This window comes from Lipophrys pholis, assembly GCF_963383615.2.
Source record: "Lipophrys pholis genome assembly, chromosome: 7".
NCBI lineage: Eukaryota > Metazoa > Chordata > Actinopteri > Blenniiformes > Blenniidae > Lipophrys > Lipophrys pholis.
This window is the reverse complement of record NC_137638.1, coordinates 2,649,003-2,676,272: the sequence shown is the minus strand read 5'-3', so window position 1 is coordinate 2,676,272 and position 27,270 is coordinate 2,649,003. Positions and strand designations below refer to the sequence as shown.

The following is a 27,270-nucleotide window of genomic DNA, read 5'->3' as shown; positions in this document are numbered from 1 at the left end:
ATAGTACTGTTGGAAAACCTTTAGAAAGTGAATTTTGCATAATATGACACTTTAAAACTCCTCACATCCACATTTGTCTAAATAAAAGCAACAAAGGAAAAACTTTTATAAGAAATAGTTTGTCATGCTTTGAACTCACTATTTACTTTTTTTTTTTTTTTTTTTTTTACTTTTGTTGCAGTCCCTTTAACAAGTTATGAATGTCATTAAAAAAAGTAGTCTCAAATATTCTGCCAATAAAACAGGATTGATTTTCCAGATCATAAGACTGATGAGCAAAGCTAACTGACAGCTGGTGGTATTTTTTATTATGTATTATTGCACAATTGGCCTTTGACGGTCATTTCATGATTCAGCTCATCATTTCAAAAGGCCCCAATTATACAACAACATTTTCTAGTGAAACCTGAAAACCTTTGTTTGATTTTGGGGGTCGGTTTAAACAACAATGACACTTGGAGCCACTGAAAAAACAACTTCTTGAGAACAGCTCCCATTTTTGAGAAAGCTCCGTCTCCGTGTAAACCGGGTGAAAACGCAACTTTTCTGGACCGCCGCTACTGTGCACGCACACCACGGACATAGTAAATGGTTCTTCTGCACATGGATAGGTAGATGGACAATAGCAAACATGGCGGCCTTCGGGGCGTCATGACTCCCAGTCCAGAGTCTCCTGGGACTTGGTAGTTTTATAATGGACAGTCACTGTAATAACAATCCACCGTGGTCGTCTGTCCACTAGAACGTCCCTGTTCTCCCATTATGAAGGTAAATTGCATTTTGTTCTCTGCAGCCGTGTGTGTGGTTTCATTATAAAAACAACCAACAGCGCCCACCAGTGGCCCAACATGAGAACGACATTGGACAGTGACATTGATCAGTGTTGCTCTTTTTTCCATCATTTTCAAAACGTTGCTGTTGTAAACATGAAACAAAAACACACACTCGATGTGTTTCACTTGAACGTTGTCCTGTAAGTGGGGGCAAAGTTCTGAAGCTGTTTTTCAGACATATTGATAGCACTAAAAACAAACATTCCGTCATTCGCAGCAGACTGACATATATGAGGAGGAATATGCTCGTTTAAAAGGTAAGTTATCTAAAGATAAAGATAATATATCTATAGAACAACTAAAAGATAAAAAAACGATAGAAAAGAAAGATATTTTTGTTTTGTTTTTTAAAGGCCAGGGTTTTTCTATGGTTAAAGTCCTTTATTACAGTGCAAAGTTTCACATAGTTCCTTTTGAAAAGTGTGACGATTTGGTTTTGTTTTTTAATTCCTATTTTTGTGTTTATTATACGTTTCCAGTATTTAAAATTGTGTTAATGGCCAAATCATAATTCAAATTTTTGACAGACGCTCAGTTGTTTCAAGTCAAAGTCGCTTTATTTGTCAATTCAGCTACACATTTTCACACACAGAAAATCAAAATAGATTTTTCCTCTTACGTTTAAAAATAAAAAATTGAAAATTACTCACGCTAAAATATACAGGCTAAAATATAATGATGTCAATGTCTTTGCCACAGAAAGAACAACCGTTATAGCCAAAATTAAATCTAAGTGTCAAAATCGTCTTACGTCTCACAAATTCAGCAGAAGGATATATATCTTTATGTGTTTTAAAGTGAATTTCCTTCGCTTTTGCAAGCCCATTTGTCTTTATCGGCTCAGATTCATTGAAAACATCCTGCTGCTCATTTTCAGTGTGATTTTTTATTATCATTCTGACCTCCACGGCCACCGTAGATTTTAATACACGTGCATAGCAAGATACATAATTATGCTGCATGTATTTATTTTTTATTTCTTTACATTGGCACACAGCAATGTACATTTTTTGTTACGTTTTGTAAAATAACAAGCAAACCAATTAAAATAAATCCCTGAGGGTTCATGCCGCAAGTAGCAGGTACGGACCCTAACGGAAGTCGGTCAGTAGTTAGCAGGGAAGCCAATAGATTTAAAACACCATTACGTTGGGGAAACGAGACCAGCGTGCGATCGAGTGAAACGCGCGGGTCAGCAGGTTGTCTCCCAAAACCGGATCCGCTCTCTCAGCTGATTCTGGTTTCCTGTTTGCACCTTGTCCATTTGTCTGTTACGGTCCGCGGATCTTGTTTCAGGTAAACCAGAAGAAGAAGATCAAACACTCAGAGGCGGCAGACCACCTCTTCCGCGATACTGCGGTCAAGCCAGCCGTCCATCGTTTTTGTTTGATGAAGTGAGCCGCTCCGAGATTTTTATGGTCGCTCGTATTGGGAACTTTACGGTAACGTCTCGGAGCAGAGTCGAGTTCCCGGTTTTCAAAATAAAGGACATTTTGAAATGATGTTTCCACTTGTTCCTTCTATGATCTTTTAATGGTCTTTTTTTTCAATATAATATTCATATATTTCTAAAACAAAACAACTTTTTTTAAGCTTAATAACTCCCCGGTAACAGATTCTAAATCCGTCTTGAATCACGTCTCCCACAACACGAGTTTCTAATCAGCCCATATTCGAAAAACAAAGTGGAAACCTTTATTTTGAAAACCAAGAGCCCAACTCTGCGCCGAGACGTTACCGTAAAGTTCCCGATACTAGCGACCATAAAGATCTTGGCGCCGCTCACTTCACCAAACAGAAACAAGGGACGGCTGGCTTGACTGCTTTCGCGAACCTCGCACGCGATGGACATCCAGAGCGAGACGAGCAGGCTGCTGGACGAGGACGAAGCGGAACCTCCGGGACTGCGGTCCGAGCGGGAGGCTTATCTGAGGTGAGTCCCAGCGGGGACCCCCGGGGGTCAGTCGGTAACACCGACCGTGTGTCCACTCACTCTGGAAACTCACTCTGCATTCACAGTTTTCACGTTACTTCTATAAACTGTTCTAATCAATTCAGTTCAACTTTGTATAGCGACACATATAACACAGTCATTTTGGCGCTTTTAACAGATAGAAATCCCACAAATGATGCGTCGAGCTGTTCTGACTTGTTCATAGTCAAATTCTTCAAAGTTTAATGAAGCTATAACAAGCAGCAGGTTGTCATGTGAGGCAGTGAAAGACTTCCTCATTGAACTCGATATTCAGACTACTCAAACACTCTGACACGTGTCAGTGGGAATGAGGTTTGTGGTCACATTGCTGAAAACGATAGATGTTGTTGTCTCATTACATGTTACAGTATCTCCTGCTACGATCAATGCACTCATGATCAGAAAAGAAAAGCAAGAATCCAGTGTGCAGGGGGTTCATACAGCTATCTCACCTGGTTTCCAGCTATAGGTGAAGGCCTTTCACTGTGGGGTTTGCATGTTTTCCCTGCAGTCACTTGGGTTGACTTTGACCTTTCAGGTCACGGGATGAATCATCAGGATGAACTCGTTAAAATTTGCTTGAGGGCTTTAGAAGTGGAGTCATACTTATTGTCCGTATTGTCTAGGATCTTATGTTATCGTTGTGCCTCGTTGGGATCAAATGGGATTAAACTAAGATGTTTGTCACTCCTGCTCTGCAGGCTCGACGTTTAAGACGAGTTGGTTCTATTATGTGGAGTGATTAAAAACCACCTACCTGGATCAGACGACCCTCTGTACCGCCTCAGGCCTGGAGCCTCACATAATCCTGTCCCCGTGTCCCCGGCCTCTTTCCTCTGTTCCTGTTCGTCTCCCCAGCAAAGTCAAGAACAGCAACTTGTACTTGGCCACGTTTGCGTCCGTCCTGGGTCCCCTGAGCTTCGGCTTCGTGCTCGGCTACAGTTCTCCTGCCATCCCCGACCTCACCAGGACCAGCGACCTCCGGCTGACCGACGCGCAGGCTTCTTGGTTTGGGGTTTGTTCTGCCGCCCTAAAAATCCTGAGAAGAGTGAGTCCAACGGGGGAGTCGTCCCTGGTCCTGATGAGGTGGAGCCGTGTGCTTCTTTGTTTTGCCAGTCCATCGTGACGGTGGGAGCCGCGGTGGGCGGGCTGCTGGGCGGCTGGATGGTGGAGAAAATCGGGAGGAAGTTGAGCCTCATGTTTTGCTCGCTGCCCTTCGTCTTCGGCTTCACCGTCATCATCGCGGCTCAGAACTTCTGGATGCTGCTCGTCGGCAGAGTGCTCACGGGCCTCGCCAGCGGAGTCACGTCGCTGGTGGTCCCGGTAAGTCGTCGACACTCTTGTTGTCAAATAAACTCATTTCTGTCCTTTCTGCTTTGCTTAGTTGACACCTTATGACTGAATTATTTAAATTTTGCAAAAGTGAAATAAATCTGAACAAAATTTTTCAAAATAAAAGGCTATAATGAACTTCTCTTGCTCTCTCTCTCTCTCTCTCTCCCTCAGCTTTATATCTCGGAGATGGCCCATGAGAAGGTCCGTGGAACATTAGGCTCATGTGTACAGCTCATGGTGGTGCTCGGCATCATGGGAGTTTATCTTGCAGGTATGTGACCTCGGTTTGCTCGTTTACAATCGCATGCGAACGGTTTGAGTGAAGCAACATCAACACGTTGACCACCGGCCAAGTCCAAAGTCTTTACATAAAAGTAACTGCTGCTTCTTGTTTAGTGAGGAATACATCGTTTTAGAACCAGCAGACATAAAACAGCACTAAAAGCAACATTTGTTTTTTTACCAACATCCGTCTGAGAACAGTCTGCTGCTCATTCCAGGTTAAATTGGATAAGTGAGTGATAACTGTCGTAACCATCATGTCCTTAAGTTCCATCAGATGACTCCCTGCTTTTCTATCCGATGCTGTTGCTAACCTGGTTAGTTGCCTGAATTCCTGTTTTCTTATTAAAACCCGGTCGCCTCAACATGTTCTGGTTCCTTTTGTGTCTGGAGCCGAGCTGCTGCGGGTCACTGCAGTGTCACTCGCGTCCAGTCGGCAGGTTGGACTAAACTTCGCTCGGGGGCGACAGCGCCACCAAACCGGCAGCTGGTGTAACTGCGTGACGTTTTCCAGGTGGTTTGGTTCAGTTTCGAAAGTGAACGTGAACGCCACTGAACCAAATGAAGATGTGAGAGTTATTTGGTTCCCCTCCCTCCTTAGTGAACCGAGTCCCGGACTATCGAAAGTGAAAGGCCCCTTAAGGTCGTCGCTGCACAATCGTGACTTCCTAACTTGTTGAATAACGTGTCAAAAACTGGTTGTGGAGGTTAATAGTTGTACTGAACCACTTAAGATAGTCGAAATAATCATATATAAAATGTCACTTCTGTGTAGAAAATCCATATATGTATATATTTTTTCGTCCCATCATTGACTATAAGCACAATATAAATACTAGTTCAGTTTACCATCAGATTAACACGAGCTGTGACATTACCGACTGAGCTCTGAAGCTGAACTGCTCTCGTGGATCTTCTTCCTGGACTCGTTCTTCAGGTCTCTTTCTGGACTGGCGCTGGCTGGCCATCTGCAGCTCCATCCCGCCGACGCTGCTCCTGGTCTGCATGTGCTTCATGCCAGAAACGCCCCGCTTCCTGCTGGCGCAGGGCAAAAAGCGTGAGGCCGAGGAGGCGCTGCGCTTCCTGCGAGGACCAGACGCCCCCATCGAATGGGAGTGGAACCGAATCGAGGAAGCCTGTAACGAGCAGGTGAACCTGAGGCCTCCGATACCTGACAGTACCTCAGTGCCCCAGTAATACCTCAGTGCCCCAGTAATACCTCAGTGCCCCAGTAATACCTCAGTGCCCCAGTAATACCTCAGTGCCCCAGTAATACCTCAGTACCCCAGTAATACCTCAGTACCCCAGCGCTTCAGGTCAACGTGTCTGGATTGTATTGTGAGCTGCAGTGCGACTCCTGGATCAGCGTTCTCCCGTTTGATCTCAGAGCTCCAGTTTCCACCTGAAGGACCTGCGGGACCCTGGCGTCTACAAGCCTCTGCTGATCGGCATGGTGATGATGATATTTCAGCAGATGACGGGGATCAATGCCATCATGTTCTACGCCGAAAACATTTTCGAACAGGCACATTTCAAGGTAACAGCTTCCGGGTTGGTTTACGGCGCGAAAGAAGTCGGTCACTTTTAAGATCTGCCTGCAAAGAGGCTCTCATCCAGCAAGCACATTGTCGAGATTTAAAACATATAAAATAAATTATTGAACACAACCACAACACTGCGACCTGAGCTGAGAGATCACGATGCTGCCATGAAAGCTTGCAAACGAGCCTGAAAGCCATGTTGTGAGGGTGAATTTGTAAAAACACCCATAATGCAACAGCTTATAGGAGAAGTGTTTTGGACATTTCATTGAATTTCGCCCCCGAATATTTCATTAAAAGTGTTTTTATTTTGAGTTTGTAGTCATTTTCAGGAGTAATTGTTTGGTTTTGTGAAAATAGACATTTTCATCATGTATCCTCCACACTGCCACAAAAACGTTTAAACTTAAAGGTTATTATTGCACTATTTTATCTGTCCGGCCCGCTCAAGAGGAAATTGGGCTGAATGTTGCCCCTGAACTAAAATGTGTTTTGCGTCCCTTTTTCTTTTTTTTTCCATATAAAGCAATTTTAGGTGAAAATCTGGATTTATTATCACTGTTTCCTTATTCATTTGTGAACATATATATATATATATATATTAAAACAAGAACATAGATTTCATTCAGAACTGAAAATCTCTGTTAAAACTAACGACAGGCGCATTACATCTGTTCTTTCCAAGGTGAAAATCTTATTTTGGTCTATTTGAAAGACACATGTGGTTGTTTTTCCAGGAGAGTGACCTGGCTTCGGTTATCGTGGGTCTGATTCAGGTGTTTTTTACCGCCGTAGCGGCGCTGGTCATGGACAAGGCTGGACGGAAGATCCTCCTCATCATATCGGGTATCAAGCAACTTCTAAATCCTTAATTCATCTCCTTAGAAACCATTTGAAGATACAAACATCCTGTTCTTTTGTCTGAATCTGCTACACAAGGTGCTGCCATGAGCGTCAGCACCACGGCATTCGGGGTTTATTTCTACATGGTGGAGGCGTCAAGTCAAGCAGCTGAAGGGTCTCATGCTGACCTGGCCTGGCTCGCCCTGCTGAGCATGGCCGTCTTCATCACCGGTGAGGCCCGGGGTCACACACAGCGCCGATCACGATGAGAGAGACGGAGACGGAACAAAACTGTATATTACAGGAGAGTATTGGGGCCACTGAAGAAGAAAAAAAAATATTGGGGTCAAAAAAAACAAAAACCTCGTTTGACTTTGAGAAAAATTTTTTTAAAATCAATGTCAATTTTTTTAGTGCCACTAAAGGAGGAAAAACATGAGGTAAGAAAATAAATCCTCATGCAGTTTAAGAAAAAACAAATCAAAGTTTATTTATTTATTTATTTATTTTATTCTTTTATTTTTTTTATTATTATTATTATTATTATTTCATTTTTTAAATTTTTTTATATTTTATTTTATTTTATTTTATTTTTTATTTTATCACTCTGGTCCATCCCTCATCATTTGCCCGTGGATGCCAAAATAATCACATTAAATCACATAATTCTGACTATATAGGGAAGCGTACTGCTTCTGAACATCAGATTTTACAACGGATTTCCTTGTTTAATAATAATACAGTTTATTAAATGGCATACGAGCACCCGGCAGGGCTCGGCACCCACGTCCCTCCGACTCCGTCAGTGTGAAGAGTGACGTAGAGCGGCACTGTCTCCTCAAAGTCTGATGCTGCTGATAATTGCTCTGTGTTTACAAGCCTGTTCTGAAGCAAACTGCCTGCAATGCATTATGGAGCAGCAGGAACATGTGTTTGCTATTTAGACTTTCTTTCAAAGTGCATGATGAAATAATACAATCTCGATCTTGAATTTTGACTTTTTTCTCAAAAGTGCAGGAGGATTTTTTGGTTTTTACCTCCAATTTTTTTTGTTTTCTCCAGCGGCCCTAATTTAGACTCTCGTGGTATAAAAAGAAGAGTCAGAGTTCACACGTGCTCGATATCACGCACATCAGTGATGTGGATGTTTGCTTTTGCGTCATAGAAAAGCTCACTACACTTTACTTCCTTATGAGCTTCCACGAAAGGATCAACAGGTTTGAATTTGTTAAAGAATAATCACTTTTTTAACTGCATTTCTGAAAAAAACCTTTGTACCATAAAGAGTCATGAGTTATCACATATCAAAATACCTAATTCAATTAAATAGTTTCATGGTTTTGAGCTTTGGGCACCATAATTTCTGAACATTTTTCCACCCAGAAAGCTGAAATCAACCCAGAGCCACGTTTCACCTGCGACGAGCTTCATCGGTCTGCGTCGTCGTCCTTCTGCAGGCTTCACCGTGTGAATAACTTTTGTCGCGTCATGTTCAGGTTTCGCCCTCGGCTGGGGTCCAATCCCATGGCTGGTCATGTCGGAGATTTTCCCGCTAAAAGCGAGGGGCTTTGCCAGCGCCGTGTGTGTCCTCACTAACTGGAGCATGGCCTTCCTTGTCACCAAAACCTTCCAGGACATGATGGTGAGAAAACAGTTGGGCGAATTTATCAGAAGACGAAGTTGGATTGTTATTAGGGCTGTTATGGGTTGCTGCTGTGCACGTGCACCACAGTCACTCGTTGTTGAGCACACGCTCAGGAGATAGACAATAATAATAATGTTTTGCTCCAGACTGTCGTGACTCCCAGTCCAGAGTCTTCTGGGACTTGGCAGTTTTATTTTGACAGTCACCGTAATGACAATCAAACTTGGTCGTCTGTCCATAAGTATGGACTCACAGGAGTGCCAAAATTAAAAGGAAATGAATGTGGAAATATTAAGAGAATTAATAATGCAAAAACTATACAAAGGTAGTTATATTCTTTTTCTACCTTGTCTTTGCTTATTCCATTTTGTCAATGCTTCTCCTGTTTTGTCTTTGTCTTTTCCATTTGCTTTGCAATTACTGGACGAGTCAAGCCGTCTGGAAAAGACAAAAGCAATACAATGTAAATCAGCGAGGGCTGTGGGGGGGTCTTTCTGTTCAGGGGGACTAGTTGATACCTGATCACACAATTCCACATTTATTTCCTTTTAATTTTGGCACTCCTGTGATTCCATACATAAGAATGTGTGTGTGCTCTAATTGTTAATGTGTATGATGTATTGTTCTCTGCAAAAGTGTGTGGTTTCATTAGAACAGCCAACACCGCCATCTTGTGGCCTGACATGCCAACTACATCATTTTCAGAATGTTGCCACTTCACCTGAAAATGCATAGTTTTTTGTGTTTAAGTCCTTTATTTGTCACAAATATTTATGCACAGTATAATGTGCCGTGAAATGTTTTTAGTACTTGTTCCACACCACAACGACAATTTCAATACCAGGAGTAGAAGATTAAAAATTTAAAGCACACACTGTTATTAATAATAATGAAAATTGAAGCACACAAGTATGTACAAATAAACAAGGTAGTGTGCGATTTGAAGCGTTGCGTAAACACCGTCTGATGTTTTCCCAGAATACTTTGACCAGCGCAGGAACCTTCTGGCTCTTTGCGTGCTTTTGCATCGCCAACGTCATCTTCACTATCGCCTTCGTCCCAGAAACCAAAGGCAAGACCCTGGAGCAGATCGAAGCCACGTTCAGAGGGACGGCAGGTCCATGAAGACGCCACGCGTGTGACACGGAGACACTTTAATCAGTTTTTTTTTTTTTTTTTTTTACTGTTGACACAGCTCATCGTAATGCATTATTACTTTAATTCTTTACTCCTGTCAATTTAATTTAATTTCTCTTGTGTCAAATACAACACCGCCATCTCAAGGAACGTTTACAGAGAAAATGCAACTCTTCCTCCATCGGACTCGTGATTCTCACATTACACACACTTCTTCTAGGGAACGTCACTAAACTGTAGTGAGTTCAAATTACGACGCATTCACAGCAAACCAGAGCTATACAAGGGTTATAAGCTGTTACTTTTTTATGGAAATGGTTGTATTGACTTTCAAGGTTCTCGTGTTTTACTGTCATTTAACAGCTTTCGCCACACCAGTCGGGTCTTTTACCTTTTAGGTATTGTCGTGAAACAACCTATAAGAATAAAATGAAGGAAGCTGCTGTAAACGGTATCAAAAGACACTGTGCCTGTCACTTAAGGCCTGATTTTAGGAGTTTAAAGTTTGTTTTTAAACCACGTTTGATTACACATTGAAACGCTATTGGAATAAATTCCATTTTGTGTCATGAAATGTGAGAATGTGACGCATCCGCAGACATTGTGGGTGTTTGAGGGACGTCCTAGATCATACATGACCATTAGTAAAAGTAGGTCAAAGTGGATAGATGTGAACCATTAACACAAACTAACTGACCGTTGTCACTCATATAATAGTTAGCTGTTTGTATTTATACAAATTTACCCCAAAGAAGTGATATGTTGCTGTAGTGACAGTTTTTGCAATGTTTCATGTTTACAAGATGTTTTTAAATTGAAGAGAAGTGATTTATATACAATGTTCTCGGCCATTTTTCTTTCAAGGTCAAATAGATTCCCGTCAATAGTTGTTGAAACAACATGGGTCATCAGCATGAATAGACTTTTAACCCTCAGGTAAATTGAACCAGTGGCTGCTGGATGAACAGTTTCACCGGTCTGAACCGCCCAGGAGATAATTCATCAATTATCTCACTATCATAGATGTCGGGGGGTTTAAAAGATGGAATGACCTGAAAGCATCTCAGGATAACGTACAGTGAATTTGAGGTACTTTTTGTTCGGTCGTAACTGCTATTGCCAAAGAAATTATCACATTTTTGAGCTTTGTGAATTGTGGAATGGATCGTTGGGAGAATTTCACGCTGTGAGGAGACTCTGGTCACTCTCACTCGCTTCCCTTTGACTTCCTATTGGTTTTAATATCATTTCAATGCCTTTGGAATTCTATACTGAAATATTTCTATCTTTCACATCTTTTTTTTAATGAGTACATTTACATGTTTTATGATTTGAACATATTTTTTTTTAAATACAACTTTTATTTCTTCCTCAGCAGAGGTTAACCTGGTTTTATTAATGTCTTGATGGCAATTCTTAATAGATGTTCCACTTGAAAAAGGTTTATTGAAATTGAAAGATATAACCTTTATAAACTTTATTTTCTTTATATATATCATTCCAATAACTACAATCGAGATTATGTCTAAATTGAGAGTATCTCACTTTCTCATCAATGTTTGTGTAAAATGTTTTTGTATATGCTTCCTCCTCCGTTTGGATAAAACACTATTTGAATATAGAGAAATGATCTGACAGTTGTCAATATAAAATCCAGACTTCCTCTGTCAAGATCTTTTCAGATTTACAGATTTTCCTTGAACTTGTGTGGGCATGTGAATAAGAGGGGGGGGGGGAATAAATATGATGAAACCACGACTAAGTGTAATTGATTTCTATTTAATGGGTCTTTTTTTTTAATGATCTTTAAGTGAAGAAAATATTGAAATTGGTCACTGAGATGAGTTATATCTTATAAAGAAGGTTGATGTTCCAGCCAGGGTTTGACCTTGAGAAGGTGGAGTCTTATTAATGTGTTTCACCTCCATAATGAACTGACATGGACCAATGAAACACACACCTAACCATTTTGCACCGTCTGCTTTTCAAAGAAAACTGATACACCAAAGCATTTGTTTTTGTTGTGATCTCTGAGTAGTTTTTCAATAAATACAGAAGAATAGGTTAAAAACACATTTTACAGATTTTATTCAACATTTGGAGGGCCCCTAATGCGACACTTCCTGTCCGTGACCCTGACAACGGAAGCAACAGTGCAGTGTCCCCTCGTTTGTTGTCCGGCGGCTCTTGCCTCTTGCCGCCGTCTCGGTGTCCCATCGTTAGTCGTCCGGGTCTTGCCGCCGTGCTGACTGCAGGTCGACTCGCAGAGCTTCGGGGATGCTGCCCGCCGCAGCGATGGATCACAAAAGCAGCGAAGTGTCGGGTACAGTTTGAGACAAAGGAGCGAGTTTTCCGGAGCGGGTGCGTTAAGTGTGTGGACGTCAGTGTGCCAGGATGAAGCTGCTGAAGCCCAGCTGGGTGAGCCACAACGGTAAGCTGTGCCGGAATCTGTGGAGCAAGTTGGGCTTTTGTTGTCGGAGGGGGAGCCTCGATAAAGATGGCGTTGTGGTTTAGTGATCGACACTTGTTAGAGACGTTTGTTGCTCCAGAGCCACGCGTGAATCCAGTCTGATGTTCTGCTGCTTTTCGGGATCATCTCACACTTATTGTCCGTAAACTGAGCTAGCAGGCTAGTTAGCCACCGCGGGTTCCCCCCGCTCAACCTTATCCCCCCCCCCCCCCCCCACCCCCCCTCCAAAAAACAAACAAAACAACAAGTAACTTTTACCAAACCTGCCAAGTAACTTGCACCAAATTATGTGAGGTAACGTTTGAGTAACTTCTTAGTAAGCCTATCAAGCAAACTTAGCACACGCTGCAAAGTAATGAAGGGTATGACCGATCAAACCCACGAAATAACTTGTACCAAACTGTGAGAAGTAACGTCTGCCAAACCCTGCGAAGTAACGTCTGCCAAACCCTGCGAAGTAATGTCTACTAAACCCTGCGAAGTAACGTCTGCCAAACCCTGCGAAGTAACTGATGCCAAACATACAAAGTTAAATCTGCCAAACCTGCAAAATAACTTCTACTATACCTGCAAAATAACTTCTACTATACCTGTGAAATAATGTCTACTACACCTGAGAAATAACTTCTGCCAAACCACAAAGCTCCACTTTATGATATCACAATAAGAATATTACCATTCTATGAATACTTTGGAGATAAATGTCAACAGTTAGACCCTCTGCAGAACAAACTCAGAGGTTGAGACTTTCTGAAAAAACCAGAGGGGAAGCTGTTTTAGTTGGAGGTTAGAGGATAGAGAGAGAGGAAAGCAGAGGACAGCAACAGAGAGATTGTCATAACAAAGTCATAATTCCACTTGCTGCAGACGTGATGGAGGCCCAGACCACAGACTTTCAGTTCCACTGTTAGAGATCCTGCAGGACGATAGACAGAGAGACTGTTTGTGAATGTTAGTAGATTGATTTCTCAGCGTCACTCTTGAGTCAACATGTTTCTGATTTTAGCGACATTCCAGGTGTCTGCAGGACAGTCTCGTTTTCCTTCTCATTAAAATGGCGCCAGACTGCTTCTGTTCAGTGTTGACGTGTCGTCTGCGTTGTATCTGGCAGGCAAACCAATATTTTCTGTGGACATCCATCCCGATGGGACGAAGTTTGCTACTGGTGGACAAGGTAAGACGATTGTGTCTTTCCTCCAGTGTTCGGCCTGTGTCTGACCGAGGACTATCTACCACCAAACACACTCTATAAGTCCATCCATCCATCTATCCATCCATTTTCTTCCGCTTATCCGTTTCCGGGTCGTGGGGGTGGCAGTCTGAGCACTGTCACCCAGATCACATCGCACCGATTAAGAACCTTCCTGCAGGTGGTGAGCCCACGGGAACACTCTATAAGTAAACATGCAAATGTTGTTCATTGAGACAGAATAGACTGCCTGTCTCTCACTCCAACACACACACACACACACACACTGCGAAAGAAAATTAAATGTATGGATAATAAATCCAAAAAATAGAAGGAACTATCGCAGGCATACATCGCTCTGTGACTGACCTGTTGCCAACCTCGAACAATCTGAAGCTCTGGAACGGAGAGGCACATCCTGACCGGCTGTTCGAAGGCAGTACAGGCAGAGGCACGACGAGGAAATCACCAAGTGGGACCAACAGCAGTGAGTCGAAATGGACAACAAGCAGGCCCGACAGCCCGCAGCCATAAACCTCGTGAGGGAGGGGAACAGCACGGCGGCCAAGAACCCACCGTCCATCTCGTAACGTACCGCCGAGTCTTCCCACGAGACAAGGCGGTGACCTTCCTCCGACCAGACATGGCTCTGCCATCGAGAAGAATGAAAACTGTCATCGTCACAGAACTCAGTGTCCCGGGCTGCATCTCATCAACTAACAAAAGTACCAGGACTTGATCAGCAAAGCTTTGTTCTTCGAAAGGTGGCACGCTACTTCCTCCAGACTGGTGGGCTGGAGTCTAAACAACTAAAGAAAACTACCAGGGGCATCGATGCTGCAGCAGCTGAAACCAGCTGGTGTGGATGAAGTCTACAAGCAGAGCCTGTGTGTTAAACTCAATCAAAATAACAAAGACCACTAAAACATCTTTTAAAGATATTACTAATTTTAATGTATGCTTTTACATGTCTTTCATAGAATTGCAGTTCCCTTATTTGCAATTATTGTCAATTCTTCCAATGTTTTCGGAAGAAGAAAAAAATCTGATAAAAATCCAGAAGGTTTGATCAGTTTTTTTGGCGGCAAAATTCCGGCTTGATTGCCTGTGAGTATGAACCTTTAGCTACTTGCCGATATCAAATACTGATTTGAGTACTTATTAGATGCCATAAAGCCGAGTTCATACTTCATATGGAAACGATGGGTGAAGGCAATGCGTTGCCATGAACCTTCTTCCATGCACCATGAGCGAGCTCGCTGTTAATGAACGTATCAGTCACACTTGATTCATGTTTAGCGTGTAGCATCACTGTGTGTAAACCTGAAACTCTTTAGCATGTAGCATGTAGCTCAGAGTAAAATTCTCCTGGATTCACTGAGCAGTTAAACTACTGAGCGACATCGGGCTAACTGCTGGTCCAAACGTCTCTGGTGATGAAGTTGCTGGTGTCGTACCAACTATCTTTCTCCTCATGATATTTTAAATACATAATTTAGAGTCTTTCTTACTTTTGTCATTTTCTTTACTATCAAAGAATCTCTAAACCACGGACATCGCTCGTGCTCTTTTGCATGCCGGTGACGTTGACGTCGAATATTTCTCGCCAAGTTCTATCGGGGAGCTTTTTCAGTACGAGTACTCGATGCAGTATCAGACCTGATGTTGCTATCAGTGCATCAATACTTTCCACGAATGGACATAAGTTGAGCTGAACGTAGAGAATCAGACTGACCCACACAGACCTGACGGAGACGACCGAACTACGATCTGACGGCTAGTGAGGAATGGAGCAACCAGCAATGTCATAACGTTTTACATTGTGAGCTTATTATCACATTATCAACAGAGCATTCAAACCTTTTGTATATGTCATGAAGTAATAATACATAATTGGTTTATGGTATTTTGTGATGGGTATACTATTAGTCTGTGGACATTATAACCTTCCATCTTCCATTGATTGTATCTTCCATGTTAAAATGTTCCCATTCTGTTAACGTCCTCTCTGATCGTCATTGAGAAACAAGCTAAAACCGAGTTTGAAGCGTGCGATCGTGTCTCTGGAAGGATGTGAATAAAACCTCGACCAACCATTTTCCAGAAAAACTCGGACATGAAAACACCACAATGTCTCTGCTTTGTGTTTCAAGGGGAGGATTCTGGGAAAGTGATGATCTGGAACATGGCCCCGGTCCTCAGAGAGGAGGATGAGAAGAATGAGAATATTCCCAAAATGCTCTGCCAGATGGACAATCACCTGGGTAACACTTCATTTGAATTCCTCTTCTGAAACACACACACTTGTTTTTCATGTCTTCTTAGTGAGTGAAAGAGTTTCTTTTTTTTGTGTGTGTGTGTGTGTGTTTGCAGCCTGTGTGAACTGTGTGCGCTGGTCTAACAACGGCCTGTACCTGGCCTCAGGAGGAGACGACAAGCTGGTCATGGTGTGGAAGAGAGCAGCGTAAGTACACATCCCTACGTGGAGGTTTCTCAGATAAAGTTCCTTTCAGTTCATCCAATCCTCCTGTAGCGACTCCGTTATGTTGTTCAGAGTTCACTCCTATTATTAGGAGAAATGTTGACTTACGGCCCACAGGAACAGTTTGTTTCCTTTAATAAAGTGGCAGACCGTAAAATGACGGAGCATTAATTGTTTCATGAATAAATAATCGGGTCAAGTGAAAAGGTTATAGGAGTGTTTGTCACTGCAGGTTCATCGGACCGAGCACCGTGTTTGGCTCCAGCAGCAAACTGGCCAACGTGGAGCAGTGGAGGTGTGTCACCATCCTGAGGAACCACACTGGAGGTATGACACACACACACACACCCACACGCGCGCGCGCGCGCGCCCTGATTTCCACCCGATTTTATTAACATGATGGCTCAGGGTGCTTTGTGATGAGGAGAGTGTCCGTGCAGGCCTCAGGCTCCTTCACGATGTACGCTTTTCTTTTGTAGACGTGATGGACGTGGCGTGGTCTCCTCACGATGTGTGGCTGGCCTCCTGCAGCGTGGACAACACCATCGTCATCTGGAACGCTCGCAAATTCCCAGGTACGGGCCTTTGGTTGACCACAGTCAGTAGAGCCTGGCCTGGGTGATGGACCGGTGGTGTGTGTGTGTGTGTGTGTGTTTCTCGTCAGAGATGGTGACCTGTCTGCGAGGACACACGGGGCTGGTTAAAGGCCTGACCTGGGACCCCGTGGGCAAGTACCTGGCTTCCCAAGCTGATGACCACAGCCTCAAAGTGTGGAGGACAGTGGACTGGCAGATGGAGGCCAATATCACCAAACCCTTCAGTGAGGTACGACGGCCCTCGTCGGCTGCAGGCAGCATGTGCTTCTTTCCCGTCTCACACTTATTTGTTTATTATCTCTGTTGCTAATTCACAATCAGTAAAGCCTCGTTCACACGACGGCCTTTATGTGAAATTCAAATACTTTGCATTTCCCTTTTCAGAAAAGTTTTGCAATTGCACGACAGCGTTCGGAAAGCGTTCTGTCTGTTTAGGCTGAAAACAATGTAATGAGCATGTCAGGCCACAAGTTGGCGCTGTTTGTTGTCAAAATATTATGGAAAGTCATTATAGAGGGAGTGTAAATGCTACTGACAAAACTTACTTTAGGGTCCCATTTGCATGATTTTTCAATTGAAAACGTATCGTTTTTGTGTTTACACGGCAATGTTCTGAAAAGTATATTGGGCCACGAGGTGGCGCTGTTGCTTTTTTTTTTTTTTTTTTTTTTAATGAAACCACACCCGCATAAAAAGAACAATACACGATAAACATCAACAGTGTTTGTACACGGACATTCTAGTGGACAGACGACCAAGGTGGATCGTTATCACGGTGACTGTCAAAATAAAACTACCAAGTCCCAGGAGAATCTGGACTGGGAGTCATGACGCTGTGGAGGAAACGTTGTTATTGTCCAGCTACTGAGCGTGTGCAGAAGAGCTGTTCACTACAGCTGTGGTGTGCAGTAGCAGTACCTCACTCTGTCTTTCACTGTACCTGACTGGACTCTCGCTCTGCTCTCCCTCTCGTACTCAGTGTGGTGGAACAACCCACGTCCTGCGTCTCTCGTGGTCTCCAGATGGCCAGTACCTGGTGTCGGCCCATGCCATGAACAACTCGGGTCCCACAGCTCAGATCGTGGAACGAGATGGGTGGAAGACCAACATGGACTTTGTGGGCCACCGGAAAGCCGTCACTGTCGTAGTAAGGAAGCAATAGCCACAGACGTTTCCATGTTTCAGGTCTCTGACCGCTCCGACACGCCTCAATCTAATCTGTGCCTCGTCTTCGCTGCGTGCAGAAATTCAACCCAAAGATCTTCAAGAAAAAGCAGAAGAACGGCAGCTCGCCCAAACCCAGCTGTCCATACTGCTGCTGTGCTGTTGGAAGCAAAGATCGATCTCTCTCTGTCTGGGTCAGTTTTCTTTGTCTGCTGTGAAGCGTGCAGCTTTACATTTATGTTCCGTGGCTTTTCTGTGTGAGATTATCTGATGTTTCAACTAACAAGCTTAGTTTTGCTTCTTATTTTATCTATTATTAGTCTGTTTAGCTTAGTTAGTCATTTTCTGTAGTAATTGTTTGGTCCTGTGAAAATATAGACATTATAATCTCATATACTCTGACCTGCTTTCTGTAAAGTCGATTAGACAGCAGTTCCCCACACACGTTTCCAAAAAGCCAAATCACACAATTGAGAACTAATAAAAGACAAAAAGAGCTCCCTTTACATCTCCTCCTCAGTTCAGTTATCACTGCTGTCCGGTTAGTTAGGAAGTGGAGCGCTCATGCTAGTCAAGAACAAGAACATTCCAGTTGAATATTCCACATTCCTGCTGCTGCTGGTACATGGCGCTCAGGTGACCAGCGGGAAATCCAATGAGCTTAGAACACACCTTCACAGTGTTGTGCAGGCGGTTCATGTCCTGTCGGGTGATGGAGTGATACCAGCAGCATATGGAGAAAGCTAAAATACAAAATGAATGTGTAATAGAATCTCAGATGTTGTTGGTGACAGAAAAGGAGTTCAGTAGGTACATCCTCTGGCAGCGCTTCCTCAGGATCCCCTGATGGAAAACAAATGTCAGCTACGATCACATTGTTATGAAACATTTTGCTGATTTAACCTTTGAAACTTCTTTGTAGTTTGATTTTAATGCTGAATGTATTTATATGCTCCAGAATGTTTCTTTTCTTTTCCAATGAAAGAAATACTTGAAATTGTGTCTTCCGCTCCTCTTTAGCTCACCTCACTGAAGCGCCCTCTGGTGGTGATCCACGATCTGTTCGATAAGTCCATCATGGACATTTCGTGGTGAGTGAAGATCCTTTCAACAAGTTCACTCTGTGGTAGCGCTGGTATGAACAGGGTTAGCAGACATTTCAGTGTGTGTGTGCGTGCGTGTGTGTGTGTGTGTGTGTGTGTGTGTGTGTGTGTGTGTGTGTGTGTGTGTGTGTGTGTGTGTGTGTGTGTGTGTGTGTGTGTGTGTGTGTGTGTGTGTGTGTGTGTGTGTGTGTGTGTCAGGACTCTGACAGGTCTGGGGATGTTGGTGTGCTCGATGGACGGCACTGTGGCCTATCTGGACTTTTCTCTGGATGAACTAGGAGACCCATTGAACGAGGAGGAGAAAGTAAGAGGCACATCTCTCAACTTAAAATCAATTTTTCTGAATGATTTCCTTTGAATCTCACTGGAATCTCACTCTGTGTCGTCCCGACACCCAGCAGTTTGATCTAATGTAACACGGCAGACTGAGACACAGAGGCAGTGTCGGCGGTAGTGTAGTCTGTGTAATGTCATTCTCTCTGTGACCGCAGTGTGTCTGTCGGTTGACACCTCGCTTGCTTATCTGTCCTGAAAACGCAGTCGCAGTTGAGTTTTTGTTGCCACAGTGGCTGAATCTTCTGCTGATAAGTGTCCGTGCCCTTTATCACCGGGAAAACCCGCAGACTATTTTACAACAATCAACTTGCTGCGATGGTTACACATCTCTAAATCCCCCTCGGACATATCAAATCTGTCTCGATGCAAAGCGCCAGTTTACACAAAACGTGCTTCTGAATTCAATATATTCCCTCAGCACATTCTGATGGGTCACCCATCTACTTTCTGCATCGGTCTCTCTCCTCTGACACCTACAGAACAGCATCCACCAAAACATCTATGGTAAAAGTCTGGCCATAACCAACACAGAGGTTCAGCTGTCCACAACTATCATCGAGAACCCCGAGATGCTGAAATACCAACAGGACCGTCAGAACTCCGCCCAGAACAACTCGGGTCCAGGCAGCATCGGGCCGGAGTCCTCCACCCCCAAACTCAACAGTGTGATGAACGGAGAGTCTCTGGAGGACATCCGGAAGGTGCAAATCATTCATTTAAGGACATTCCCTTGCAACGTAGAGACTTGTTTGGATACTTGTGTCCAACGTCTTGTTGGTATTTAATTGCAGTGGGTTTCAGCTCACTGCAGGTTTTCTCTTCTCCAGTAGTGGAAACCGTGTCTTTTACGATCTTTCCAGCTAATTGTTAAACGTTTCTTGCAGAACCTGTTGAAGAAGCAGGTGGAGACGAGGACTGCAGACGGCAGGAGGAGAATCACCCCTCTCTGCATCGCTCAGCTGGACACAGGGTGAAAACTGCACCAAACACTTTGACGAGTAACTGGCAGCGTAGACACTTTCTATTGGAGTAGATTCTAAACAACAACAACAACAACAAAAAAGTCTTGTTTAGGAGCACAAAACTGGAAAAGACAATAAGATTGGGCTAGATTTCCAGGTAGACGCCACATGGTGTTTAAAATACTGAGTGTGGAGTTTGCAAAGTCACTTACTGCGTTGACTCCCATCCCTCCACCTCTACAGGGATTTCTCTCCGGCTCTGTTCAACAGTGCTCCCATCCTGCCCTCGGGCTCCTCCATGTCCAACCAGCTCACCCCCCAGCTCAGCTCCGACTCCAGCCCGGGGCAGCCCTCTTCATTGGGGCTCAGGCCAAGTCAAGACCCCATGCTCACCTCACCTCCTGCCAACTGCACCGCTAAAGGCCTGGAAGACCACAACAATGGGTGCTGATCCTCCTCCCTCCCTCCCTCCCTCCTTCCTTCCTTTGACCTCTGCCTCTTTTTTCACTCTGAGATCTCTGACTTCTCTTCGTCTTTCTGCCTCCAGGGTCAAGTGCAGTCTGCTGCTCACCTCCGCTTCCAAGATCGAGCCAATGAAAGCTCTGGACTCCAGGTTCACGGAGAGGTCGAAGGCCACTCCAGGCGTCACAGCCGCCATCTCCTCCACAGCTGGACTCGTGCCTCTAGAAGGGTGATTGACTCAGCACAAGTGAAGCAGCCAGAAGGGTCTGCCAAAGCTCACCGGTGATCACATCTCATGGTTTGTTCCCCCAGCAGGCCCAAAGACGGCAGCGCCGCCCTGAAAGAAAGTAAAATCAAGGACGACACCAGCAGTGACAGTGAGGACAAAATTGCCACCATCAACAAAAACCTGGTGTTCGCCAAGAGGAAGCCCGAGCTGATGATGGAAGGAGGAGAGGTGGTGGAGAAGAGGAAAAAGGGACGACCCAGAAAAGACAAGATGGCTGCTTCTCTGGCACAAACCTTCCCTCAGGTAGACGGTCCAACGGTCGGACTTAAAATGTTATTTAGAACCTGTTAAAATGATGTGAAACACTTTGACCGTAATCTCACTGAGCTGAACTGACACAATCCAGGCTCAGAGGTGAGAGAAATGAGGTAGAACCCCTGCAGCAGGTCCTGGATCCACCTCAGTATTGTTGTATTTCAACAAGGACATTTTGGTTTATTAGATCTACAATTAGATCGAGTCACTAGATGCACTGAGTCAGTTCACACTTGAACCCAGAAAAAGTAGAAACCTGCTCTGTAAACAGAAGCATGAGGCTGTAGAGAGATAACGTGTTTCCCTGGGTGTTCCCGACAGATCACTCCTCCGGTGGAGCGGGACACCACCAGGGTGGCGGCTCCGGCTCTCCCAGCAGCTGCTCTCAGACTACAGACACCCAGCACCCAGAAAGCCTTCAGTCTGCAGGTACGGCGGGTTCGCCAGGACAGATGGAAATGAGAGCGGTGATGTGTGTTCATTCACGAGTTCCCGCCAAGCAGCCGGCGTCATACGAACTAATGCAACACGTGTGCAGGTGAGCATGGAGCCCTCTGTGTTCGTGGAGGTGGAGAACGAGGTGTCGCTGGTGGCGGGGTCCAAGCTCAGCCAGCTGCGGTGCTCCAGAGACGGTCGGGACTGGAACACTCTGCTGCCCAGCTCGGTGGTCCTGGCTGCGGGGAGCAGGTAGGGGGCGCTGCCCACATCTTCTGGTTTTCTGCTTCGTGTGCTGAAGTCTACCACGAGCTGGATGGCAGCATACGCTCATTAGTAAGCGTGTGCTGACGCATCATGGGGCGTTGGGAATGTCTGGGATTGGTCACCGAGAATGTAAATTTGCTTGCGCTTGTGCTCCCCAGCGAAGTGCTCGCCGTCGCCAGCGAGGACCGGATGCTGTCGGTGTTCTCCTCCTGCGGGCGGCGCCTCCTCCCAGCCATCCAGATGGCCACGCCCATGTCCGCCCTGCACTGCTCCGCCCACTTCGTCATGGTGCTCACTGCCGGAGCCACGCTGTCCGTCTGGTCAGTGCCCACGTCCGAGTTCAACAACACTGTCAGCTGGTCGCGCAGGATGGACACTAATGAAATAATGTGTGTGTGTGTGTGTGTGTGTGTGTGTGTGTGTGTGTGTGTGTGTGTGTGTGTGTGTGTGTGTGTGTGTGTGTGTGTGTGTGTGTGTGTGTGTGTGTGTGTGTGTGTGTGTGTGTGTGTGTGTGTGTGTGTGTGTGTGTGTGTGTGTGTGTGTGTGTGTGTGTGTGTGTGTGTGTGTGTGTGTGTGTGTGTGTAGGGATGTTCACAAACAGCAGGCTCTGGTGAAGAACGAGTCCCTGCTGACTATTTTATCAGGTGAGCCTTCTGAAGATGTGTCATCATGATAAACACCTTATTCATCCACTCATTTGTTGCTGAGCAGAGTTCAGAACGTTCACACAGCCTGATGTCAGAGAGGCGTCGCTAGAGACAAAAGGATGAAAATGTAGCTGGATAGGAAACGCTGACCTCTGTGATTTCACTTAATAGAATCAACTGTGTCTCTCTCTCTCTCTCTCTCTCTCTCTCTCTCTCTCTCTCTCTCTCTCTCTCTCTCTCTCTCTCTCTCTCCCCCCCTCTCCCTCGCTCTCTGTTGCCGGTGCAGACGCTACAGGTGCAGACACCACGGTGTCTCAGTCTCTGCTGACTCAGCAGGGCGTCCCGGTCATCGGACTGTCCAATGGGAAGTCTTACTGCTTCAGCTCATCTCTGGGAACTTGGTGAGACTTTACTGGGCGACGCGAGACGCCGATCCGTCTGATCCGTTCACGTGTAAACCAAAACATGTCTTTCTCAGGACGCTGATCGCAGACAAATCAGACTCTCTGCTGCAGTGTGCCGACTTTAGGAGCTGCTTGCCTTCCCACGATGCACCCGTTTGCTCAGGGCCGCTGGCCGTCATGCAGGGACGCAACCTCACGTGAGACTAATTTCCTGTCGTCTTCTCCAGTCTGTCGCGGCTCCCCGGAGCTGAATTTAACCAGTAAACCTGTGTGTCGCCGTCAGTGCCGGCCGGCTGGCGTCGCGCCTGTCCTCCACCGCTCACCACCTCCAGCAGAGCATGACGCTGGCCTTCCTGGAGAACCAGCTGGCCTCCGCCCTGACGCTGCAGTCCACTCAGGAGTATCGCTACTGGCTGCTCATCTACGCCCGCTTCCTCGTCAAGGAAGGTATGAGACGAAAGTCCAGCTGAGCCGATTCAGACACGTTTTCGACGCATCGTACCGAGCTCTGCGGTTCAGCTCGGCAGGGGTTGGACACAGACTCGGACTAAATGTACTTCAACGTCTCACTGTTTCCTCCCAGGCTCGGAGTATCGTCTCCGGGAGCTCTGTAAGGAGTTGCTTGGTCCAGTCCACAAATCAGCTGTTACATCCTGGGAACCCACCACCTTGGTAACGACACTTTGGTTATCTCGTCTTCCCAGTTTGACCCGTAGTTTGATCAGAATCATGTTAATTGGCCAGGTTTGTTAGACATTAGAGATCTACCGATACCGATAGTATCAGTTCCGATACTGCAAAAAAAAAAAAAGGTCCCCGATACAACCCATGTTGGGTATTATGTGACATCACTCGCAGCTACACAAGAGAAATTGGTCCAAAAATGTAGCCAAAGTTTATCGCCGCAAAATCCAGCTTTTCCTTGATTTTCCTCCATTTGAATATTGGATCATAGGAGCTGCATTCAGAATCTGCTGTGTCTGTGTGAGCTGGACTGGCTCCGCCCACACATGGCCATATTGGGAAGAGGAGGAAGTACTTCCTCTCGTGGTGCCATGTGCCAGAGCAGAGCTGCCTAATTGTGGGAGGAGTCAAAGGGAGGAGCCTACCTTGTTTGGGATTGGCTAAACCCCCGATGACACTATATAGGGTTTGATTTCTGATTGGCTGGTTGCAGCAACACACTTTTTAAAACCTGAAACAAGCCAGGGAGAGAGAGGACAGACTGTCTTCACTTCTGGGACGTCAGTCCAGGTATGGGGACGATTAGTACTCTAGGAAAACCTTTAGGAAGTGAATTTAGCATAATATGACCTCATAATAAGACAAACTAAATTATGTTCTGCCAGAATATCAAGAGGAGGCAAAAAATCACCAGCAACTTAATCACCAGAGACATTTGGACCAGCAGAGTTATCCCGACGTCAATCATTAGTTTTAACTGTTCAGCACGTAACTCCGAGCTGTGCTACATGCTACATGCTAAACATGATTAAAGTCTGATGGCTACACGTAATAACAGCGAGCTCTCTCTACAGTCCACAGTACGGATATCGCAGCGCATTTTAACAGTACTCATATCTGTACGTAGCTAAAGGGTACTACTCGTCTTTTGTGAAAGCGGTATCGGCACATCCCAAGATTTTATGAATCTGATCAAAAGTCGAAAATCCAGCAGCCGTTCAAACACTCAGCCGTCCCGTCAACTCGCCGTGCCTGTCCTCTGTCTTCAGGGTCTACGTAAGCGGGAGCTGCTGCGGGAGGTTCTGCCGGTGATCGGGGAAAACCTGCGATTCCAGAGACTTTTCACTGAATACCAAGACCAGCTGGAGCTGCTCCGCAACAAATAACACAGCACCAGGCAGGCTGAGAGCAGTCTGCTGGGCTCAGGCCACACTTCGGAAACGCGCCAGTGTTTTCTGAGAACTCGTGTCGCGGCTCTCCTCTGGGACTTTTCAGCGCTGTCGCGAGAGGCTTTTTTTTTTTTTTTCTTTTCTTTCCTCTTTGATAAATATGAATTCGAGCTGTCTTGGGCTTTCTTTTCCCTCTCCACATAGACTTCTTCCTGACCTATGCACCACCATCGTCCTCGCCGATCCATCCACTCCGGGAGCGTTCAGCAGAGCTGGAATGCTGGAGAAGGCAAGCGGAATGAAGATGACTTTAAATGCTTGTACCAAAGTGCTGCGTCTTTAAACAGACAGAAGACGAGTGGACGACATCCAGAGCATTCTGTAGAGGATCTTTATGAGCGCGAGGTTTCAGGCTCGGACTGAATTTAAACCAGCAACCAACAGATATTTCCATCAACTATGTTAGTTCCTTTTTACATCAACTTGTTTGGTGTTTAAAATGTGGAAATACTGAAAAGGTTGCTGACTCAAGCCTGGAATGCAGCATTAAATCGTCCACAAGCAAAAGGTTTTTTTTGTATTTTTTGATTCCAGTTTCACTTTGGAAACTGGAATCAAAAAATGTAAGCTCCAGAGAGAGAGAGAGACTGTTAGTTTTAATATATTAGTAATAATTTCTCAAATCGTGTTTATTTTCTGAAAATATCAAATGGATCTCTGTCAATCGGGAGTTCAACATGGATCACTACTGGAACCATATTGTTGCCATCATAAAGACCAATATCACATCACACTGGGGATCTTTTCACATTTTACTCCTTAATCGCGTAAAACATTGTGTGTTACAGAGCTTGTTTCTCAGAAGCGTAATATAAAGTCATTGTGAAAAGGTTTCTGAAGATATCATGTGACAGAAACGTCTCCATGATTGTCTGAAGTTGCTGAAGTACACAGAAAGGTTTTCATATCTTTACTGACAGAAGTTTCTTTTTTCTTTTTCTTTCTTTTTTTTAAATGTGAAACTTCATCATGTATATTTTTGAAGACTTTTTGTAAAACGCCCTTCGTAATATCACCTGTCTAACAGTCTGATACGGCTTTTTTTTTTTTTTTTTTTCTTTTTTTTTTTCGGGGTTTCTGCTCTGTGCAACTTGTGGTAAAGTTCTAGTGGACAAAGGACGTGATGAGTCGTCTGCTTTCTGTTCAACCCTGGACGAGGAAACCTGCTGATACTGGGACAGTCTTGTGGGCGCTGCCTCTACCTTGTGTGTTAACGTGTGTCTGTGATGTGATTGGTTGGTGCACCGAGCCTGTAGATGCCTTCACTTCACCCCACCCACCCCTACCACCACCACCACCCCCCACCTCGGGTGAGCTTTTGCCGACTTTGCTGCTTCTCTGATGTGACACATTTTCCTGTATTCAGGACCAGGAGTAACATTACAACCAGCACTCTACTACAAGACTGTTCAACCAGTAGGTCTCAGTACAAACCTGGGGGGGTTGAAGTTGAAGGCCTTTAACAGGACTCCATATGCACTTAAAAACTATTCCACACACATGGAAATCAATCTGCTTTCCAACAGTGATTTTTGCCGCTTGTTTAGATTTGTTGTCAGTCCTGCGGCTGGGATTCAAACCGGGGTCCCCACGCTCAGTCCTTCCATACCATTTCCGTTTTCAGATTTACTTTATAAGCTGCGTCCGGGTTCACCTCGCCAGAACGGCTTAGCTTCAAACCTCCCAACTCTCAAGAACTCTTAAAAAAAAACAAAAAAACAAGACAATCACACTCGAGCATGAAGGCGCCAACAAGCCGCCGTGACGAAGGACGAGTTCATCCATTACCAGGGATCATGTTTGTAACACGTCATCCGTGAAACGTTTTAAGAATTGGCACAATCAGCAGAACATCAGGAGACGAGTGTCCTGTTCTCTCTCAGATGTCTGTATTGTGCTGTTTAGATTTTCTAACTGGCTCGCCGCAGCATTCCCGGTCTTGTAATACCACTTTGTACCACTAGATGTTGTCATGGGGTCAAGATTGGACACAAACTTCACTCGCCACAGCACATTCGTGTCAGTCGAGCGAATTTTACCCGGAAGCAGGACATTCTGACTCGACCAGAACAGAAAGAGCTGAAGCCGCCTCTCAATGTGAAACACTTTTTGGATTGTTTGAGAAACACACGAAAGGCCTATTCTTTGAAAGAAACCTGCTTCGTTTCACGTCCCTTTCAAGACTTTTCAGTGCGAAAGCAAAACGTCTCAGTGAAAAAGGTGCCGTCTTTTTCTGTTTGTTCCGAGCTCTCTTTCAACGAACGAATCTGGTTTGTTCGCCTGTACAGAATTTCCTTCCTTCCTTTTTCTTTTCTTATTTTCTTCTCTTTTTTTTTTCTTTTTTTTTTTGCCGTTAGTCATTTTTAGATGTTTACTAAAAGCTTTTCTGTTTGTTTTCTATTAAAAATTAAATGACTGGTGAGTTGAACTTTTCCTTTGGAAGAAAAAATAAAAAACTGAACAGATGGTTGGGGTCATTTTTCCTTCTGACTGCTGGTTGGTAGTTCCATCGTCGGTGAGCAGTAAGAACAACGCTGCTTCATATTTATCTGTTAAACACACGTATGTATGAAGTCAGTTTACAATTTTCTAAAAATACATTTCATTCTATGCTGGGGTTTTTTTGTGTTTGTTTCAGGTAATAAAGTTTTGGATTTCTTCATGGATGACCTCGCGTTGCGGATGGTTCTGACCTTTGAAGAAGG

The 27,270-nt window shown here is 44.7% G+C and overlaps 2 protein-coding genes across 3 annotated transcripts; both read left to right on the top strand.

Moving 5' to 3' along the window:
- The first annotated feature begins 2,576 nt into the window (after positions 1-2,576).
- On the top strand, positions 2,577-11,348 carry slc2a8 (solute carrier family 2 member 8). The gene is made up of 10 exons (XM_080468247.1): positions 2,577-2,766; positions 3,667-3,823; positions 3,925-4,131; positions 4,315-4,414; positions 5,363-5,574; positions 5,813-5,962; positions 6,704-6,812; positions 6,906-7,040; positions 8,306-8,451; positions 9,433-11,348. Exons 1-10 carry the CDS (start codon positions 2,678-2,680, stop codon positions 9,577-9,579), a joined length of 1,452 nt encoding a protein of 483 aa, XP_080324373.1. The 5' UTR covers positions 2,577-2,677; the 3' UTR covers positions 9,580-11,348.
- A 439-nt stretch (positions 11,349-11,787) lies between these two features.
- On the top strand, positions 11,788-26,267 carry hira (histone cell cycle regulator a). 2 transcript variants are annotated; one of them, XM_080467033.1, is made up of 25 exons: positions 11,788-12,022; positions 13,173-13,235; positions 15,404-15,514; positions 15,624-15,714; positions 15,965-16,059; positions 16,212-16,307; positions 16,397-16,557; positions 17,308-17,475; positions 17,573-17,686; positions 18,513-18,583; positions 18,794-18,899; positions 19,411-19,632; positions 19,816-19,901; positions 20,137-20,337; positions 20,441-20,584; positions 20,671-20,887; positions 21,221-21,328; positions 21,438-21,586; positions 21,760-21,921; positions 22,187-22,245; positions 22,535-22,649; positions 22,727-22,849; positions 22,936-23,099; positions 23,236-23,324; positions 24,386-26,267. In XM_080467033.1, exons 1-25 carry the CDS (start codon positions 11,986-11,988, stop codon positions 24,500-24,502), a joined length of 3,069 nt encoding a protein of 1,022 aa, XP_080323159.1. In that variant the 5' UTR covers positions 11,788-11,985; the 3' UTR covers positions 24,503-26,267. The 2 variants fall into 2 exon arrangements, with proteins under 2 accessions (XP_080323159.1, XP_080323158.1); XM_080467032.1 differs by having other exon boundaries at positions 20,668-20,887.
- The last annotated feature ends 1,003 nt before the right edge of the window (positions 26,268-27,270 follow it).